Raw genomic sequence first — 22,693 nt, forward strand, 5'->3', positions numbered from 1 at the left:
CAGCAACATTTTAACGGGTGACCTCAGTCATGGGCTTGCCTTCCCAGTGTTGAGGGCCTGAAGAGAAAAAAGGTGGAGGAAGGAAGAATTCACTCCTTTTCTCCTGATTGCTTGAGCTGGGACATCTCACCTACTATTCTCCTATCCTTGGACTGGGATTTGTAACACTGGCACCCCTGCTCCTCAGGCCTTTGGACTTAGACAGAATTGCACCACTGGCTTTCTAGGGTCTGAAGTTTGTAGACTGTGGGATTTCTCACTCAGCCAATTCCTCATAATAAACCCTTTTACATCCAATTGGTCTGTTCCTCTGGAGAACCCTGACCAATATGCCCTCTGACCTTGGACGAATCACCTGGCCTCTCTGTTAAATGGAGAGTCCAGTGATTCCTACAAAAGCCACTGTACAGTTTATCCCACAGAAAGGAAACCATCTCAGATAACCATAAGGGGGGCAGGAACTTGTTAACACAGGACTTCTTCTGTAGTGTCATGTATCCATACAGCAAAGCAGAATTGGTGTGTAGGCAGGAACCTCGTCATGTCCCAATGAATACCAAAACCAAACACCTGCAAGCTGAGAAAGGTTTAACCCATCATTTCACAGATCTTTCATTTTAGAGCAAGAAACTAAAACCTAAAAGGTCCAAGGGATGTGTCTAAGGTCTTGATGCACACAGAGATCAGAGCTAAAGAAATTTTAGAGATCGCTAATTTAGGATTCTCAAAGGTGGACAGGAAATTAAAAATTTTGAGGCGTTTTTCAAAACTTTTACCATCCCCTTCTCATTCAGAATTACTGCTGTAGCAAACCCCATGACCACTGAAGCATGTGTATCAGGGTATTTAAAAAAACAAAAACAAATAATCACTGATTTAGAGTTCTGTCTTTTTGTTCTCTTGGAGAGGAAAACTGCTCCAGAGAATCTAAGATCAGGTCCAACTGTAAATTGAAGAGAGAATAAGAACTAGACCCAGCCCACTGACCCTCCTATTTATCCACCACAAACCTGTATAATGGTCACCGAGGGCATATAACATGCTACACTCTGTTGCTGTACACATGTGAGGATGGGCTTATAGACAACAAATTAAGACAGGTATGGCAGATGGTATTTTCCAGAGATTTCTCCATTAGAGAAGGAATTTAAGTCCCTTCTGTTTAAACCAAGGAAGGCTCTGAACTATTTTGACCAATACATCTTGATGGTGGAAATGACAATGGCATGGCTTCTAAAGCTAAGTCATAAAGGCAATATGATTTCTGCTCATCTCTTTCTTTGGGGACTGTTGTCCTTGGAGCCCAGATACCATGTTCTGAAGAAACCTGGGCTCCATGGTACTGTGAGTGTACGTTGTGGTTGATTACCCTCGCTGACAGCCACCAACAAGGGCCAGACGGGCGAGTGGGTGGGGTGATTCCACCCCAGGCTTTCGATGCTTTAGGCTGAAGCCTGGTCGCTGGGCAGCACTCTCTACAAGATATGCTTGGTCTGAACTACTGACTTACAGAAGATGGGAGTTGTAAAAAGTGAAGATTGTTGTTTTAAGTCACTATTTTGGAGGTGATTAATTGTGTAGCAATAAATAAATAAAGTCCTTGGGTTAATAGTCCTTACTAAACTTCTTGGTTTTCATGTCTAATCTTCTATCATTCCACATTCTCTTCTGTAGGTTATAGTTAAAGTAAAGGACTCTGTTTTAAAATTTTCCCTCTAAATCTCAAACATGACCCCCACCCACAACTTCACCAGTGTCTTGGGAGACAATGCTAAATGACAACATCTTTTGGGGGCTTACAGCCATGCCCAGATGTGAAGAACCCAGAATGCTTTAGCAACTCTGCTCTTAATTTCGTTTTTTGGAACACTTTTGCCTAAAAAGAGCACTATCATCTCTGATCGTGGCCCTCTGCCTGCCTGCCACGTTTCACAGAACATCCATATTGTGGCTGCATAGCAGGCACTGTGTCCTGTCAGCACTCCTCTGTCTGAGTCACCAAGTGGGTATTCTCTATCCAACCTTTCATGAAACTTCAAGGAGCTGAGATGTCCTATGTATTGTTTCAGAGCTGGTGAGACCGCAGTGATGCCACTTCAGGTGATGCTGACAACTCACTTAAGAAGGTGACATGATAGTGCTCCGAGACTCATGGCCATATGGAATATCTTGTTTGTATTAGAGTCTGATGCCTTGTTGGCAAACCATTGTCATTCAGGATATAATGGCCATTTTGAACTGATGTCAAAGAGACCCAATAATTATCTAACTATGTGTCATCCAGGTGGATGAATTTACCATTTGGCTCTGGTGACTCATGGCAACCCCCAGGGTAAGGTTTTTCTACTGCAATTCATGTGAGCTCATACTGACTTATGGGCAGGTTATAATGGTGATACTAGTAATTCCTACTTAATTGTGGTATACAGGCATTGGGAGCTAGATAGCCGGGTCTATAGGACCCATTGTAAAGACCAACTGAGGACTGGGTACTTGGCCTTGAGATGCAGGCCAACCTGGAGCCTGACTTCAGAGTACCTACACATCCACAAAGACTTGTTAAAAGCCAAGATGAAGAGACTGGCTTTATCACCTCTGTCTATCCTGTTCTCTTTGTCTTGACTGAGTTTTAAAGAGTAGTATAGTTCTCCTGGGAAATCCTCAAAAACACAGGCATTTCAGTTTTGGTGGGGGCAAATCTTACACTAGAAAAACCTGCATGCCAAAGGACTACGAAGAGGGAAAAGGGAACTAAAAATATATACAATGGGGTTTAACAGCATAATAAAATGTTTCACCAGCAGATGGCAACAGAGGACTTTGTGAGCAATTGTGGCAACCGGGCTCTGAAATGCTGGAAGGTAGCCTCTTTGTATAAGTGATTTATGTATTTGGATTCTGTTCAATGTTATATATGCATTACTTAATAAAACATTCACAGTGTATTTTCCACTAGCAGCTGAGCTCCAATTCCAAGCTTCTGAGCCCCAATTCCCAAAGCTCAAAGGAGCCCCTGACATCAAATTGCTTTCCTCCCAGAATAGCTGCTTCAGACCCCAGAAAAAGAAATGCTTAGGGCGAGAGACATCTGACGTGACATCACGGAAGTGGCTTACACGCATGTGTTAGGGAAAACACACGTCTGTCAGCTGGAGTCCTGCAGACGAAGCTACGCAGGGCTTCCCTGAGCTTCCACTGCATTCCCTGGCCTTCCCCCTCATCCTATTGTTCAGCACTCCCGCACTCCGTCTTCAGTGTGAGGTCGGGGTAGGGGACTAGCCTCGGCTTGGAAAAGGAAAAGGAACGGCTTATTTGTAAAAAAAAAAAAAAAAAAAAAAAAAAGTCAACTAGATTAAAAAGGAAATTCTCATACAGGGGTTTTAATCATGGCTTTTTTTTTTTACCCCGTTTCAAGAGAGTCCATGTCGGAAGTCCCTTCAGCATCCCAGACACCGAGCTAGAAGGAGCTGGGAGAAGGAGCTGAAAGCGGCATGGGCGGGGCTTGCTCCCACTGCTGACTGACCACTTCTGGCCAGGCCTCTGCGGTCCTTCGTGCAGTCCCTTCCCGCACGCCCCCAGCACGGCTGCGCCCCGTGACTTCCGAGGCCTCTGCGGTCTGACGCATAGTGACGCTCTATGAGCCACACTGCTAGCATAAACCCACGGTGTGACTCGGCTCAAGGGGGTGGCCCCCAGAGAGGGAAATACCATGCATCGGGAATGTGTCTGAGAGGCAGAATGGCAGCCTCAGGCACGTAGTTCCTACGGAAAGGACCAAGAGACAAGCAGTCCTGGACCAAGAGACAAGCAGTCCTGGGGGGAATGCCTAGCGACACTTTAAGCACACAATATGCTGGTGTTCCAGCTTTAGTCACTGAAACATCATGTTAGTTTTTGTCCGAGGCACGCTTTTCCCTGCTCTTTCTCATACTTGTCTCCCCTTTTGTCTCTCCATTTGAAGAAGGAAAGAAAAATGCAGTTATAATAAATGAAGATATTATTTTCATCTTGAAGAAAAGTAGGTTTAGAGAGATTAAGAAATGTGCTCAATTTTGCACAGCTGATACGCGATAGAGCCAAGACCAAAAGGAGCCGGAACCAAAACCTGAGTCTGACACCAAAGTCCACACTTCCCATCACTGTGATGGTGAGGGCCATGTATGGGGCATGGCCTTTCTCTGCAATGGCTAAGGCCCTCCTGCCCACGAAGTAAAAAAAAAAAAAAAAAAAAAAAAAGAGCTTCATTTGAAAGGAAAGCAGTATGACCCTAGTCTTTATAAGAAAATAGAAAAAGTCACAGAAGAGATGGCTGCCAAGGAAGAATAAATGTTACATGTCTTCATTCCTTATGCACACTGATATATGAACAGTACAAAACACCAGCAAGGCCACCAATGTGTCCTGAATAAATACTCACTGCCTGTGCTCTCATTTATACTCACACCAAGACAGTAGTTACTGTTAAATCTGTACCTCTAGACCTGACGTATCTCTTGAGCCCTCAAACCAGCATATTCAACCTTTAAATTCTCTCCAGAGCAATCCCTGGTACACAGCAAACACATAATAATTGTTAGTTATAAGCGTAACTGTTCTTTCTCTGTGCTCTCCCCTTTGGCTATAGCAAAAAGCATGAGGCAACATGCACATGTGCTCTGTACACAGCAGAGTACCATGTCCTTTCCCACTCCCAATGTCATGCCCTTCCTACGGCCCTCAATCATCTCTGTTGAATTAGATATTCTACCTGCACATATGGCTCCATTATCAAACTGTACAGTTCTTTTCATTACCGTAATCCCTCTAGCGCATATGCTTGACACTATGGCTTCACCCCCAAATCATCCGAGTCTGCTCTCATTGCGTACGGTGCACTTGTCCCTGCTGCCTCATTAGACTGCGGCTGCTCCAGCACTGGGTATCTCATCCACTCCTCTGCTGCTGGCCTGTGAGCTCAGCAGCAGTTTAGGAGCCTTTCCCCAGTCAGCCCTAGTAGACTGGGAGGCAAACGAACTGCGCACAGTGCTGAGAGGCCCCTTATTAACATCCTGTCCTTATGAAGATTTGATTTTACTTGGATTGAAGGACAGGCTTGTATATTATCTAACATCTCATGTTATCTCTGAAGTAGGTATTTTTAGCCTCACTATTTCTCCGTGAGAAATGCGGAAAAGTTAAACATGGTAATTTATCTAGTCACAGAGCTGGTAAAGGAGAGCCAGGATGCAAACCCAAGTGCACTTCAGCAGTACCACCAGGCAACACCTGGGGAACTTGTTAAACACAAGTTCTCAGGATCCACATACTAAACCTGCTGTGGCTGAGACCAGTGGTCACCCATTCCCGGCTGCCCCTTCTTCATCTCCTTCCCTCAAATCAAAGCCCCAAGTGCTTCAGCATCCTGTAAGCCTCAGGGGAGGCCAGTCTCTCTCCAGTCCCATGGTGTCAGTCTTCACTGATGACACTGAAGGTTTCAGTCTCTCTGCTTACTGAACGGTGTGGGGACAGTCATATAACACAGTTCTGGACAATATGACTAGCAGGGAGGATGGCTGGAGCCTTTGGAAAAGGTTTTCTCACTCAAAAAAACAACAACAACAACAAAAAAACAACCATGAGTCAGGGACTTGCCTTTATTTTATTTTTTAAAATTTTTTTATGGTTGGACGTTGCCAAATTAGAGCCAGGAGGTCTCTGGGCAACTGGATTAACCAGCCTTGGACTTGTTATATCAAGTTGTTGCAACATATTCTCATGTCAGGGACCTGCAAGAAGAGAGGGACCAACTGAGATGGTCATTCTGGATCAATTACCAAAAAATGGAATGGCATGTGGGAAGACAGCGTGAAGACTGATGGGATGACCTTGCCACTGTTTCTCCTCCAAGAGGCAGTGGCTTCACCTGGTTGGCAGATGAACCCCTATGGTCTTCAAGAAAATGTAATCATGGATATTACTAAGTAGATTTGAGGTTTACACTTTAATGATGCAGTGACAGGTAAGCTTTGCTATGATGAAGTTTGTTTTAGCAATGTAAACATATATTCATGTTCTATGTGAACTCTTTTTATTACCTTAACCAAACAAGGACCCATGTGAGATTTCCTTTTCTTTAACCAGTTAAACATCTTCCAGGAAATAAACATCGGTAGTCAAGAGTCTAGCTGATGTTAAACATTTTTCTTTTTCTTTTTTCTGATGATGTTAAACATTTTAACCTGAACTTGGGCCTGACTACTTGATTAAGCTACTGATGAACAATCACTCAGGACTTCACCCAGAATGCCAGTGTGCACAAGTGTAAGAGTGTTTGGGAATCAATACAAAGTTATGGTTTAAAGTGTGGGTTAGCAGTATCCACAAAACATACTGCCTAGGTTGAGCAAAAAAGAGTCCTTGGATTTGCTTAGTTATATTTTACATATGCTCATATGACTGTTTTATAAATAGAGTGCTTTTCTTTAAAAATTTTTAGTGAGAGGAGGGGAGGCAGAAAGACAGACTCCTGCAATCCCGACTGGTATCCACCCGGCATGTCCAATAGGGGCTGATGCTCATCAATGAAGCCATTTTTTTTTAGTGCCTGAGACAGAGGCCACTGAGCCATCCTCAGTGTTTCAGGCTAATTTGCTCAAACCAATAGAGCCATGGCTGTGGGAGCAGAAGAGAGAGAGACAGAAGAGGGAAGAGTGGAGAAGCAGTTAGTTGCTTCTCCTGTGTGCCCTGGGGAACCTGGGACTTCCACATGCTGGGCTGATACTCTTACCACTGAGCCAACCGGCCAGGGCCATAAATAGATTGCTTTTTTTTTTTTTCTTTTCTTTTTCTTTTTTTGGTTCCCTGACCGGGAAGCAACAGATTGCTTTTAATCTTCATTTGAAGAAAGAGGAGACAAAGGTACAAAGGTTCACATTCATAAAATATTTCAGTGCAGAGAAGTAAGGCTTGTTCACCTCTCCCCAGTACATAATTCTCTGTGCTCATAAGTGACCTCAGGAACCACTGACCTGGGGGATAAGTTATACCTTTCTGTCTCAGTTCTCTTTGCTCTTTTATTTTTCCAAAGAAACAGCAGCATGCCACTTTGTTAAACCAAATTCTTCTGGAAGTTCCAAGTCTCATTAATGAGCTGCACTGTCATAAATCATTTCACAACTGAGGTTGTAAAGATTTCCTTCCCATGTGAACAGAGTGGCTTGGAATGTGGAAGCCAGGATGAAGGACTTTTTAGTGGCCCTTGGACTAAATGCAAGAAAACAATCTCTGTCTTCTTCTAGGTCCTGGAATGTGCCAAGCTCTTTAGCCCTCAAGGTCTCTGGATAGTCTATCTCCCTCAGAATACATGACCTTCCCCACACTTCCCCTTAATTCACCTCTACTCATCGCCTGGTCCCAGATTAAATGTCACTTACTCAGAGAAGATGTCCTTGACTGGCATCCTTGGTCATTTTCTCAGGCAGCACTCCTGAACAGCACTCCTTAATTCTGCTTAATATATATATCCATCTGGGTGCTTATCTGTTTAATGTCTGTTCTCCCAGAGAGCAAGGTCCTGGGGTTAGGGACCACACCTGTTGTCATTCACTTCATGCCTTGCACTATACTGAGCAGGCATTTATTGAAAATATGAAACAACAAAGGAGAAGCGCAAGCCTTTAAAAGCCCAAGGCTATCAGATACTTGCAGTTTAACAGGGGGGTGATTTCATGGTGCTGAAGTGGGTCCTGAGATTAGAACTCTGACCTTAGTCCTGATCTGTGTGTATACTTGAACTGTGGCCTTGAACAAGTCACTGTGACTACATGTTCTCAAGTACAAAACAGAGATGAAAAAATGAGAAAACTAGTTATGGAAAAGGTAATTTTTAATATAAGAAAAACTTTCAAATTACTGAACAGGTAATAACCTTTACCAAGTGAGGAAGTATACACACACGCGCGTGCACACACACACACTTTAAGGCAACCAAGAAAACAACTCTCCAAAAACTGTAACAACAATAATTATTGAAAATGACAGTCTCTTATTTGAAATCATTTTCCATTTACATGGGAGATATATAATGAAATAATCACTAATTAAACCGATAAGTATACATATACCACCTCACTTATAATGTACTTCCAAGTATAAAATTAATTTAAGTTTTGGTTTTTTTTCCAGAACTCAAGTTTCATTTCTAAATTACCTGTTATAACACCTTCAACAAAATTTCATTTTTGACCCAATACTTGTTTGATATAACAAAATTGCACTTTAAACTGAAATTTTATATTAATTATTACATTTTTAGGGTTGTAGGACAACACCATATTTCAGATAAATAAGTGGGTCACGTTTGGCCTTCTGCTGGATGTACAGTCCTGAGTGCTCATTAGTAACTCAGGGAAAACTTAATATCTGTGATATATTCAGGTTTACAAAGAAGTAAGTAAAAAAGGTACCAATGTGGTGATATTAAACAGTATTTCAGGTATATATAAAATGAGGATAATACAGTGAGAACCTGAAGGAAAGCAGCTATAGGAAAGGCTGCTGACGCAGAAGCAGGTACAACTGTAATCTCCCTGTGGGCGGTCCTTCACTCCGAGCCTCTCAGAGTATCTTATGGCACCAGCTCACTAATTCTCCCAGGTGCTGGGAACATAGGTGTCAGGGACTGGTGTCTGGCTCATCATCTCAGACACTGTCATGGAGACTAGGGAGACAGTAGGTGGTTTAACCAACATCAGAGCATGTCACAGCAACTTTCTTAGATCCTAGGTTCCACAGGGTTAAGTCAACAGTTCATCCTTACTGTCTCTCCAGACATTCTCCAAGTGCTGTCTGGGGGATGGGGTAGAACAAAACCAGAAACTCTGAAGAAACCATCAACAGCCATTTACCTTATCTATTTGGCTATTAAATGTCACAGGATTATGAGATACATTAAGGTTGGTAGGGAAAATAATCTAAAAATCTTGGTAGGTCTTATGAAAAATGTAGCCCTGCAGTCTTTTAATGCTGTGAGGGCTGGGTATCACAGGGCTTCTTACATATTAAAGCAAGCTGGGTGAGTAGTCAGTTTCAAATAAGCTTTCCCCACAGCTATGATTGAAATAATAAAACTATAAGGTAATGGAAAGTTTGGAGCCAATATTCCTCTAAAATTAAATGTAAATATTTAAAATGTAAAAAAACAGACACACGATTACATTAAAAATCATGTGTGTACGTTCACTGTACTGTTTGTCATTCTTACTGATGATTTCTTATACATAAAACATTCATTACTTAAAAATAATGCTTAGAGCTGTAGGATCAATGCAGAAAAGGACAAAGTTAACTGTCAAACATAGAAGCCGACAAGCACAGCGCATGCCCCTGGCCTCCGTGAGTCCTTGCTGACTTTCTTCAGGCCATAGCAGTATGGGGGACTGAGAGGCGATAACGTGCCCCGGCCCATCTGTTCTATTCTGAGTATGGACAATCCCAGCATATCAGAAAAAGCCCAATATGCAGACTTTGTGGGAGGCTTTGTCAATGGTGGTGAACCAGCTTGTGCCTTGCAAACTAATGGCAAAGTAGTAAACACAGGAAGCAACCATTTCTGCATTCCTTGCTGTTCTTTCTGAAGTCCGATTTTACCAGATGGCAATATTTCTTCCCCTTATCTGTTAAGCAGTACTGGGGATGTACAGGCTATTGGACTGGGCTCAAGCCACTTACTAGGTCACTAAGTTATGTAACTTCACTTTGGCTCCTTCCTATGTAAAATGGAGATAATGACCCACCTCACAGGACTGTAAGAACTGAGGTATGTAAAACCTTGTGCAGTCCCTGGTACACAGGAAGCACATAATAACAGTTAGCTATAAGCATAACTATAGTTTCTCTGTGGTATTTTCTATGGCCATAGCAAAAAGCATGAGGTACCAAATGCGTATGTGCTTTGTACACAGATACTTACTAGTTCACCTCAGCTCCCAGTTCCCGGGTCCCCCTACAAAGCATGAATCCCACCAATTCAGGCTGACAGCTCTCTCAAGTTCTAGAACTACAGCTGAAAAAATTATGTGCATCTCAGGTTCACTAAAATTGGAGCCCTTGTCATCTCTCGAGTCCGCTTCTGTTTTTGGGTTGGCATGCTGCTGACACAGCCTTTATGACAGTGCCACTGCATCCTCTCCAGTGTCTCCTTCTCCCCTTTCCAATTTTTTATCTTAAATTTACACCCTGATCAGCTCATTACTGCATTCTAGCAGTCACTCCCCAACCAGGCTAGCCGACTCTTCTCCCATCCCTGTCCACAAGGATCTTCATAAAACATGGCTAGATGAGACCTGTCTTTTTATTTTTTTTTGGTGACAGAGACAGAAAGAGAGATAGAGGGACAGACAGGGACAGATAGACAGGAAGGGAGAGAGTGTTGTAAGGTACCAAAAAGCTGAAAATTGATATTCTGGGAGGAAAGGTCAGGCTTTCCTGTCCTGTCCCTCCTTTCGGGAGGGGAGGGAGAAGAATGTAAAAGTTTCTGGCTTGCAAGAACAATGGGTCATTTAGTTTTAAATCTAAAATAAAGGTTAACGAGAAACTTCTTTTTCAATAGGAGGCAGAATTTACATACCACCTTGCATTGACTGTAGTTCCTCCCCCTTTCCTGGAATCTTGAGAGTAAAATACCTCTAGGCTAGTGAGGGAAGATGAACCCTGAAAGATTTGTAAACATCCTTGACTGTGTTACCTTGAAAGTCTTATTAATGTTTCTGTGTATCCCCTAAACAAATGTTGCCAGCCTATACCATGATGTCATGCTCTCCCCTGACGGTGTGTGATCAGGGGTATATAAGCAGCCCCTGGACTATTTTTGGGACTGCATGATTTGTGTCTGATGCCCTGTGTCAGCCATATGCGGCCGGCATATTTAATAACTCTCCATCTCTACTAAACTCTTCAAAATTCATCTGAACTGGGTGTCTCTACATGAACTCGATGAAATGAGGTACAGTGCCTTTCAGAATCTGGGGCACAGTACTTTATAACAAGAGATGAGAAGCATCAATTCTTCGTTGCGGCACTTTAGTTGTTTATTGACTGCTTTCTCCTATGTGCCTTGACCAGGGGGCTACAGCAGAGCGAGTGACCCCTTGCTCAAGCCAGTGACCATGGGGTCATATCTATGATCCCACGCTCAAGCTGGCGTCCTTGGGGATTTGAACTTGGGTCCTCTACGTCACAGTCTGATGCTCTATCCACTGCGTCATCGTCTGGTCAGGCATGGGTCCTGTCTTCATTTAACTTCCTACCCAAACTTTGTGTAGTTCTGAAACACCTTTTCAATAACTTTCTTGTTCCCACCTGGTCCCCCGCCTTTGTAACCAGCACGCAGCTGCTTCAGCACAGGTGTTGCTTGTGGGCGGGGCATATTTAGCAGCTCGGACCTGTCCTCTTCCCCACCTCCCAGGTCCTTGCTGGAAACAGCTTCCCTATCTCACACAAGCCAATCCTACCCATGTCTAAGTCCTTGAGCAATGGCTCTTCCAACAGAAAGTGCTTATCCTGCCCCAAATGGAATGTATCATCTCGTGATCAATTCCCTTAGTATTTTCTTTTTCTTTTTTTTTATTTTTTTATTTTTAAATTTTTTATTTATTCATTTTAGAGAGGAGAGGGATAGACAGAGAGAGAGAGAAGGGGTGAGGAGGAGCTGGAAGCATCAACTCCCATATGTGCCTTGACCAGGCAAGCCCAGAGTTTTGAACCGGCGACCTCAGCATTTCTAGGTTGATGCTTTATCCACTGTGCCACCACAGGTCAGGCCAATTCCCTTAGTATTTTATTAGGAGTCAACATGATCTATCAGAAAAAAACATGGGCTCTAAAATCAGAAATGCTTATTTCTAAATCCTGGTCCAATATACTAGCTGTACAAATAGGGGAAGATGACTTGTTCTTTAAAAGCTTGATCCCTTATCTACAAAATGGGATGGTAGTAACACCGACCTCACAGGGATATTGTGGTAATTAAATTAAATGTACATAAAGTATCAAGTAGAGGCCATGAGGAATGCAGAGAGGCTTAAGAAATAAAGATATCAGCCCTGGCCGATTGGCTCAGTGGTAGAGCGTTGGCCTGGCGTGCAGGAGTCCTGGGTTCGATTCCTGGCCAGAGCACACAGGAGAAGCGCCCATCTGCTTCGCCACCCCTCCCCCTCTCCTTCCTCTCTGTCTCTCTCTTCCCCTTCTGCAGCCGAGGCTCCATTGGAGCAAAGTTGGCCTGGGCGCTGAGGATGGCTCCATGGCCTCTACCTCAGGCACTAGAATGGCTCTGGTTGCAACAGAGCAACGCCCCAGATGGGCAGAGCATCACCTCCTGGTGGGCATGCTGGGTGGATCCCGGTCAGGTGCATGCGGGAGTCTGTCTGACTGCCTCCCCGTTTCCAACTTCAGGAAAAAAAAAAAAAGGATATTTGTCCATGGCCTCGTCACCTGATACATACCACCTGAGCTTTCTGGGAGTTCTTGTGTGTGGATATTCCGCCTCCCTGGCTGGATGGGAGGCCCCAGGGGGCAGTTCCTTGTGGGACTCACTGCCATACTCCCATGGTGTCAGCACAGCCTGCTAGACACAGAAGGTGACACATATACTTAACAAATGCAGGGAGGTATGGTGATACTACCTGTGGCAACTAGGATCACTGAGAAGGAGAACTGAAAAGGACCTCAGACACAAACTACTCACAGTCCCCTTCTATAGATGAGGAAACCGTGGAATCCAAAGATGGAAATTGACAGCCTATGGTTGGTGTGAATGAGCAGCGACAAACCCTCCCTTGGCTCAGTGCTTTCCCACTCCACCATGCTGCTTCAGGGCTCAACGGGACACTGCAGGCAGGTGTGGGGCTGACAGCCTTTCTTAGGAAAATGTTACCACCCATATAACTCATGCCACTCAGGGAAACATCCACAGGAAACAAGCAATTTGTAATGTGACAACATGTCCGTAGTATTTCAGTGCTTTCATGACATACTAGATTAAACAAGGAAACAGAACTGGCTTTTAATCATCGTTCATCCTTCTAATCTAGAACAAGTGTATCCCACATTATCTCCTTTGGCATAAACGTCCACTCACAAGGCATGGCTGGCAGCAGTAAGTGAAGGCATGAAGAGGAGTCCTTCCTGTGGCTCGCGCTGCCATGCTGCCCACCTCTTGTCTGCACCCTTCCTCCCATGGTCCCACCCTTCAGAAGGTCCTGTTTCCTCTCTGCCAGAGTTGATGACTACCAAATCTTATAACCCAGTTAAAACCAACATGCTAATGGGAATTGTACCCAGGGAATGAGGTATTACTTGTGTCCTTCTGGAGAAAGCCCTCCTCTTTCGGTCCATGCCATTAATTGCTGGGTGGGGCTTTTCAGGCCAGGTCAGAAATCTAATGCAATGTGGCCGGGCCACGGCTCTACCCACTGCCCTATAACAATGAACTTGCTGGTGGGTGGAGAAAGGCATAAAGAACTTATTATATAATATAATAAAATTACTTAGTATTTTATTTACATCTAGATGATATATGTAACTACATGTGGTATGTCCTTAATGAGATACTTAAGACCTGCAGGATTTCAGGTTCCTTCAGTGAGGGGAATGTTTGCCTAACTCTGCCTCTCTGTGGTCCCTCCATTGTCACAACATACTATGTCAGTTTAGTTTCCGTTGAACCTTTGATATCCGGAAACATGACTAAGATTCCAGGTCGCAACACAGTATGTTGATGGAGAAATTTGGTGGAGAAGCTGGCATTGGGCATATAAGTAGATGAAGTGTTACAACAAGGTATGATTTTGGGCAACTCATTTAACCTGAGAGCCTCAGTTTCTTCTCAGTGACACTGGGGTTCATCAATAATACTTGTGTTTCCTTCCTCACAATGAGTGACATAAAACCATGTGAAATATAACCTGCCACTCTTGGTAAACTTATGGCTTTCAATAAGAATGCTCACCAAAAGTTATTTCTGTAGTCTTAAAAAAATACATTCTGATTAGTAGTCAGAGTTGGGAACACAGTACTCAATAAATATAAGGAGGCCCTGGCCGGTTGGCTCAGCGGTAGAGCGTCGGCCTGGCGTGCGGGGGACCCGGGTTCGATTCCCGGCCAGGGCACATAGGAGAAGCGCCCATTTGCTTCTCCACCCCCCCTCCTTCCTCTCTGTCTCTCTCTTCCCCTCCTGCAGCCAAGGCTCCATTGGAGCAAAGATGGCCCGGGCACTGGGGATGGCTCCTTGGCCTCTACCCCAGGCGCTAGAGTGGCTCTGGTCGCGGCAGAGCGACACCCGGGAGAGGCAGAGCATCGCCCCCTGGTGGGCGTGCCGGGTGGATCCCAGTCGGGCGCATGCGGGAGTCTGTCTGACTGTCTCTCCCCGTTTCCAGCTTCAGAAAAAATACAAAAAATAAAAAAATAAAAAAAATAAATATAAGGAATTAATGACGTTGCCAGAGCCATTCATGAATACCTGAATGAACTGACCACATAGTCCGTGAATATAGGAAGATACAAAAGGAAGATGCTAATAATTCCAAAAGAGAAGGCAGAGAGCTTATCCTGTAGAAAGAGAACATTCCAGATAAAAATGCTAAGTTTTAGCACAATAAAACCTGAGAGCACACTACGCAGGGATACACAGAATGCTGATTCTAAACTGCTGGTTCTTTCCTAAATCCATTAACTGTTACTCAGTAGCTGCAAACTGTTATAAATGCTGGGGCTACAATCGTTACCTGTTATAGAATAAACAAATAAACAAAAAACCTTATAAATAAGATATTCTAAACTTTTAAGCCACTAATTTTAATCAATTATCAGTCTGGAATTTTAAATGACTTTCTACTGAACCTTCCCACTTCCATCAAATTATTATAAGAAATATTGATTTTGTTCTATACATTCAATATTGTAAGTTTATAAATATCACCTAGGTTATTAAGTTAACATAAAAATGTAATTCAGTGAAATTAAACAGCAGCAAGAATTCCATATAACATCTGCAAACTGGGTCTAAACAAAGGAGATTTTTAATATCTCAGTGACACTCCCTCCCCAGTCCGCAAGCCCTGGTATGGGTGGGGAGGGAGGTGATGGAAGGGGATGATTTAGGAGACAGAAAATAGAGTGTAGGACCTAAGAGCATGTGCACACAGATGAAACAGGAGAAAACAAAACCCTGACACCTCACTTTACAGATTAAAAACATCAGATTTTCCAGTGTGTAGTGACTTAACTCGATTATATCCTTAATGTCAGATGAGGGCATCAGAATTCAGGTCTCTTCACCCCAGGTCTGGGGCTTCTTATCTACAGCGTTCCTCTAACAGGATGGCTGGTGGAAGGGATATTTTTTTTTTTGTATTTTTCCGAAGTTGGAAACGGGGAAGCAGTCAGACAGACTCCCGCATGCACCCGACCGGGATCCACCTGGCATGCCCACCAGGGGGCGATGCTCTGCCCATCTTGGGGCATCGCTCTGCCGCAATCAGAGCCATTCTAGCGCCTGAGCCATCAGAGCCACCCTCAGCGCCCGGGCAAACTTTGCTCCAATGGAGCCTCGGCTGTGGGAGGGGAAGAGAGAGACAGAGAGGAAGGAGAGGGGGAGGGGTGGAGAAGCAGATGGGCACTTCTCCTGTGTGCCCTGGCTGGGAATCGAACCTGGGACTCCCGCACGCCAGGCCGATGCTCCACCACTGAGCCAACCGGCCAGGGCTGGGATCTTTGAAGTGATGTGCAAAATCAGCTTTATTCTGCACAGAATCACTGCACCCCCTCACTGCCTGCTGTTAGACTGATTGCTAACAAGATCACAGACACACAGGATAGATTTTCAGACTCCATCTTTATCAGGCTAATACTTTCTTAGCTACCAAGACCACATATACAGAATGGAAGTTATTGATGCTGATAAATTCTATCATTTTTCAATAACTGAATCTTAATGGCTGAGTGTTTGTGTGTTTGGGAGGAGAAAATCATGCATACACATATCACTTAGCGATCATAACCCTTATATCAAGACGTTGTGAAAGCTACTAGAAAACTGGGGCTCTAATACTGGTCTGCCATTACCTTGTGTATTGTTAAGCCTGTTTTCTTAGCAGCAAAAGGTAGATAATAGCCTCTCCTAGCTAACCTGAAGGTTAAAATGATAATGTACAGGAGAGCACTTAGGCAAGTAAAGCATTAAGTGAAGTACAGCGAAGATTTTTGGTACGTTACAGCTCTCAGATTGTGTATGTCACTACGTATCACACACACTCCCTGTGAAATAAACATCAGTTGATTTCTATGGCTAAGGAAAGCAGAGAGAAAAGTCCTGAGTGATCTTTGGAGGCAGGCTGGACAAGTCAGATGTATTTACTTCACACGGAGTTCTCCAGCATATGTAGATTTAGAATCCTGGTCATTCATTGTGAATTCTTACTGAATTTTACAGTGAATTCTTTGGTAGGACCATAACACCTATATTCAAAAGTATTTGCCAAAATAGGAGGCACAGACAGATGTTAAAAAACACATATCAAATCCAAGACAACAAAGCTACACTGCTAGCTCTGAAGAGGAAGACTGTGCCCCACAGAGGCAGCCTAACTCAAGATGAGAGGCAGTTGTTCACAAGCCAGGGCATATGGCCCTTTTCTGCTGAGTGGCACACAATGCCCAGGGCAGCTGAATGCCCTGGGAGAGATGCTTTGATTATTTCATTTTATTTTAATTTTTCTTAAGTGAAAAGCGGGGAGGCAGAGACAGAATCCTGCATGTGCCCTGACCAGGATTCACCAGCAAGCCCCGTATGGGGTGATGCTCTGCCCTCTTGGGTTGCTGCTCCATTGCTTGGCAACCGAGCTATTTTAGCACCTGAGGAGAGGCCATGGAGCCATCCTCAGCACCCGGGGCCAACTTACTCCAACCGAGCCATGGCTGTGGGAGAAGAGAGAGCTAGAGAGAGAAGGGAGAGGGGGAAGGGTGGAGAAGCGGATGGGCGCTTCTCCTGTGTGCCGACTGGGATTTGAACCTGGGACATCCACATACTGGGCTGACGCTCTACTACTGAGCCAACCAGCTAGGTCAAGATGCTTTGATTATAAGTACCTGCTAATGGCCAGGTCTCTGGGGGCCAAGTGCAGGAACGCCACCCATTGGGTCAGAGGTGTTCCAAAACGGGGGAATGAAAGCAATGATTTGATACTGGGTAAGCTGGACCAATGGTAGCAGAATGAGGAGGGACAAGCAAATATGGGAGCCAAAGTGAACTTCAGCAGCTGCCACCATACCCTGAAGGACTTTCTGTCTTGGCAAGCCAGCACGGGTGCACTGTTGGAGTTCTTTGTGGGGTTGCCTCATTTCTCCAGGTGTTGTTAGAACCCCATCCTAGATCTGTTCTATGCAACCCAAACTCCTGAGCTTCTTATTATCTGTTTCATGCAAAAAGAAGACATTCTGTGTCCCGAGGCAGAGAAATCCTGACTTCTCAGAAACAGTTCCACAGCTGCTGCAGACCATTAAGGGTTTTGAATCACGGCAGATGTCACAGTAGTGTCAGATGACTTTCCTATAACTTCTCACTCCAGCCTAATGCCATCTTTTTGAAAGGAAGATTAGAAACATCGTTCCAGCATTTTGAATCCTGTCTTGTGAATAAGAGTAAAGTAATGCTAAATCCGCCGTCCAGACCTCCCCCTTTAAAGTCAGATCAACAGCACAGAACTGTGTGGCCAGAGTGTGCGGCCCATATAAAACTGAGAAAAGCTCTTTTGTTTGAAAAATCATGGATATTTGCTTATTTAGATAGCTATTGAGTGAAAGCCTGCAATATGGGAAAGTATTTCCCTAATAGCGTAATAACCTAGTATGATAAAAGTTACCACTTGATGCCTACATTTTATGACTGATAATTACATTTAAAAACGAACAGTTAAGTGAGTAAGAACTTAGGTATCTGCTAAGGACTCTGATGCATCACTCCAATAATTAGTACTTTATTGCCAAGCTCGGGTTGCAATTTCTTTAATATGTGAAGACAGATCCATAGCAATGATTTCTTACAATTAGATAGTCATAGCCGGTTAGCATTATAAAATGTTCTTGGTATGAGCTCTGTAAACAGGAAGCAACTGAAGTGTCTAACGTTAAAAAAATACTGCAAATTTATGTTTACAACAGTATGTTTTAACTAAAAAAGAAGTCCCTCGGGTTACTTTAAAATAGAAACCATACAGCAAAAGTCCCAGAGGTGGCATTTAGCAGTGAGGTTTGGTTTTCAATTCACCTGGCTTAATAAGGAAAACAAAGAATGGTTCCCGATTCCTCCAAGATCAACATATTAATCCGCTTAAAGGAATGCCAGAGCAGGCTGTTCCTGCTTTCTTCAGAACACAGATTTAGTTTGCTCCTGCTTAAAATTGAATGTAGCTCTCAATTTTACCAGTGCATGAGCCAGAGCAGGGCACACGAGTTGTATTTAAATCGAGCCTGTGGGCAGAGGCTGTAGTGCGAGCACCCCCGTGGCAGCCAGGTTGGCAGGCCCTGCTGCCACCCCTGAGGTTTGGTGAGGTTAGGACATGGGTGTTTGAAAAGAGGGTCACAGCACTAAACTGCAAGGCAGCAACAACACAAAGCAACCCCACTGTCTACTAGTGGGAAAGAATCAGAGAAAGAGAGAAAAGAAAGAATAGTCCCCCCTAATTTATATATATATTTATGTTTATATGTGAGTGTGCTTGTATTTATGGGTGAGTGTTTATGTATGTATGTGTGCATTCGTGTTCATTTTGCATGTACAGATGTTCCTCAATCACTATGGGGTAACATCTTGATAAACCCATTTTAGGATGAAATAGTGTTAAGTCAAATATGCATTTATTAATTTTCTAAATAAAATTTTAAAAAATGCATTTAATACACCTGACCTTTTGAACATCATACCTTGTCTACCTTAAATGCGATCAAAACACTTACATTAGCCTACAGTTGGGCAAAATCATCTAACACTATGAATACACTATAGAGTATTAGTTTTTTTTTTTTACCCTTGTGACTATGTGGCTGACTAGGAGCCATGGCTCTACCATGAAAGAGAACTGTATCACATTTTGCTAGCTTAGGAAAAGATCAAAATTTAAAGTACAGTGAGTCCTCACCTAACGTCATCAACAGGTTCCTGGAAACTGTGACTTGAAAGGAAATGACATATACTGAAACCAATTTTACCATAAGTTAATTGGTGTAGAAAAGAACTAAGTTCCAATGGCATATTTCTGGTCATGAGAAAATCATCATAGTCGTAGATCAAGAACCCAAAAACTTCTGACATTAAACACTTTAGTAAAGGTGAGCCATATGTACAGTTAGGATGAATAAGAACAAATATGATCATTCTTTTCTGCACACTTATTCCACTTCAGAGTCAAGGGTGGCCAGAGCCGGTTCTAGTCGCTCAGGCACAAGGTGGGATCCACCTTGAACAGGACAGTCACAGAGAGCATGTGTGCATGCACACGCGCGTGCACACACACACTCACCCAGACGGGGACAACGGAGACTCCTACTCCCAGGTGTATATGTTTAGAATGTGGGAGGAAACTCGAGTCTGGAGAAAACCCATGCAGACATGGGGAGGGAGATCGTATACCCTCCACAAAGACAACAGCCCCGGGTGGGAATCGATTATTATCTTTTTTCTTACACACATTATAATAAAATGACTTTGAATGAAATGAGATTATTCGATGATATGCTGTATGACTTTTGTTCAATGTATATCACTTTTGCACCATCATAAAGTTGAAGAAATCATAAGTGAAGCCATCAGATGTTGGGGACCATCTGTATATAAATGTGTATGTGTGAATTATGTATGTACATACATATACACCCACATATATGTATGTTTATACAGATGTTAGAGTAACTAATCAATATTTCAAATTACTTCAAGAAGCATAAGCAAATATGGACAGAAAAACCTTTGGCAGATACTTCTGGCAATGAAAATTTACTCTAAACACAACGCCACAAGCCAGCATTAATAAGAATATTCTTTTCCAAAGCACCTGCCACAGAGTGAGATAAATTGGCTCTATGAAGGTTTCTTTACTCTGGCCTGCAGCTCCTGATTGAGGACATACTCATCAAACAGAAATCTAAATGATCACTGCCATTGCCTTTGCTAGGTTAGTCGAGGGTCAAACTGGAAGAAACAAAGATTTCCAGTGGAAGCATACCCATTGGCTTGAGCAGGAGACTTTTAAAGGTCTATAATATTAGTGAAATGTTGGTAGGAAGACCTTGGTACCCTTATTGTGTAAGTAAGTTCAGAATGTGACACTCGGCTGGGACGCATCAGGAAGTGGAGAGCTGAGAAGTTTTAATGCCACTGCATAAGCTAGTCATGGAAGACTTTCCAACAGGGAGTAGGGGGCAGGACCAGGTTTGTGTCTGGGCAGCAGCCAGGTTGGAAAGGGCAAGGCTGACAGCCGTTGTCACATTCATCCAGGGGAAGCTCTGAATAGGAAGGCAGAGGAGTGTGTGATCAGGAGAAGTGCAGCCTAGAGACCTGCATTTGGGTGTTGTTGCCACTCAGGTCAGATCTGAAAAGGATGAAGGAATGAGTTGGGCTGGGGGTGAGGGGGCGAGACTATGGTAATGTTGTGATGAGGATGAGCAAAGGAACACAGGGAACTGAGTAATGGTGAAAGGGAAGCAGGAAAAGTGAGGGTATTTTAAGAAACAGGGCAAAAGAGTATTTAAGAGAAATAGGTCAACATATTATCATAACAGAGAGTTCATGCAAGAAAAGATGGAAAATATGTATTATTTTATTAAATTTATTCATTGTATTTACAATGAAGAGGTCATTGCTGACCTTGGTGAGGGTAGCTAAATGATAAATTAGTAGTATTTAAAATTTTTTCCTTTATTTGCTTTTATGTAGACTTTCCCATTGAACTGTCTTCAAACAGTTGTATAACCTTCTACCTCCTACCACCCCTAACATATCACAACATTAAATAGATTAGGTGAGTACTAAACAACCTTAGTGGTCAGCATTTGGAATAACTTATGAAATCAATTAAAGCAGCATAATGAAAATATTAAAATATAGTGCATCAATTATTTTTGGTTACTGAAAGTAAGAGACTAATCTGAAAAAAGCAAGTACAAATGACCACGTTATGTACAAATTAGTGATGTATTTTCATTACAGTTTATCTGTATTTACAACAGCATTTTAAAAAAAACTAAAGCAGCCATGTTTCTCATTGGAAAACACTGCCAGAGCTTTGTGCTTTCACAGAATTGCCATACTTGAGTTACACTCATGAATTCTTCATCAGTGTAGTGGGCTGATGGGAAGGAAAGGGGGAGGCCAGCCAACTGTGCTGACAATCCAGGCCTTCCTTGTTGGCAACAGCAGCCTCTGCTCAGCTAACACTTTGTGTATATTATCTTCAGTGAGGTGCTCAAGGGGTAATAAGGAAGGGAAGAAAATCTTTCTCCTTAGAAAATCTGTGAGTATATTCTTGAAAAGACAGTTTTACCACTTCCCATTAGTTATTCCTGGGACTCATAATCCCTGAAGGAATTGTAAAAAGAACAAGTAGTCCTCCACCCTATCAAGCCAAAACACAAATACGCAAATGGGTTACTCTTCAGGGCAATCAAGGCATTTCCATTTTAACGGTGCCCGACTCAAGTGCCAGCAAAAGTCTCAACCATATCTGCACATCAGTTACCCAGGGAAGTTTTCAGCCTTGGAGGATCCAGGCTGCACCCCAGACACTAACTATTAGCAACTTTTTAGTGCTCCTCAGAAGATTCTAATTAATGAGTATGTATTAGAGTAAATAATTTTGACTTGGTCTGTGTCAAGTTCACACCTGTTGCATTTCCCTAAAAATCAAACCATTAGGTCCTGGCCGGTTGGCTCAGTGGTAGAGCATCGGCCTGGCGTGCAGAAGTCCTGGGTTCGATTCCCGGCCAGAGCACACAGGAGAAGCGCCCATCTGCTTCTCCACCCCTCCCCCTCTCCTTCCTCTCTGTCTCTCTCTTCCCCTGCTGCAGCCGAGGCTCCACTGGAGCAAAGATGGCCGGGGTGCTGGGGATGGCTCCTCGGCCTCTGCCCCAGGCGCTAGAGTGGCTCTGGTCACAGTGGAGCGACGCCCCAGAGGGGCAGAGCATGGCCCCCTGGTGGGCAGAGCGTTGCCCCCTGGTGGGCGTGCCAGGTGGATCCCGGTCAGGCGCATGCGGGAGTCTGACTATCTCTCCCCGTTTCTGGCTTCAGAAAAATACAGAAAAATCAAACCATTAAATCTTAAGCTTAAAAACATTCCCAAACAGAGCATATACAACATGCCTCCTTACTTCAACTATCTCTGCCACTATGTGGCCCCTTTGTTATTTCCCTAAAGATGACACTAGTGACTAGCAATAGTGAGCCTGATGTGGTTCTGGATCAGGGGTGAGATAGCCTCAGCTCAAAGATCAGACTGTGTGTGCGTGCAAGTGTGGTGGGGGCAGGGGGGGAGGCAGCGTGAGCAGGCAGCGGGGGAGATCTGTTTATCTGCATTTCATGGTAATAGAAAAACTAATATTTTTAGGGTTATAAGTATGTGTGAAACCATCTGGTGGTTCCTGCTGTTGCACACTTTAGATTCTGGCTGTT

The 22,693-nt window shown here is 43.6% G+C and overlaps 1 protein-coding gene across 4 annotated transcripts in view; it reads right to left on the minus strand.

Annotated features, from left to right (window-relative positions):
* LYRM4 (LYR motif containing 4) overlaps positions 1 to 22,693 on the minus strand; it is a 159,597-nt gene that overhangs the window by 46,640 nt on the left and 90,264 nt on the right. Inside the window, exon 3 of one of the 4 annotated variants that reach the window (XM_066268422.1) lies at positions 5,612 to 5,765. The exons of 2 other annotated variants lie outside the window; for them this stretch is intronic. In XM_066268422.1, the coding sequence (XP_066124519.1) occupies positions 5,727 to 5,765 (39 nt within the window). In that variant the 3' untranslated portion in view covers positions 5,612 to 5,726. Of the gene's footprint in view, positions 1 to 5,611; positions 5,766 to 22,693 lie in introns of those variants that run through there. One more of the 4 variants, XR_010730405.1, reaches the window with a different exon arrangement.

This window comes from Saccopteryx bilineata, chromosome 3, assembly GCF_036850765.1.
Source record: "Saccopteryx bilineata isolate mSacBil1 chromosome 3, mSacBil1_pri_phased_curated, whole genome shotgun sequence".
Classification (NCBI taxonomy): Eukaryota; Metazoa; Chordata; class Mammalia; order Chiroptera; family Emballonuridae; genus Saccopteryx; species Saccopteryx bilineata.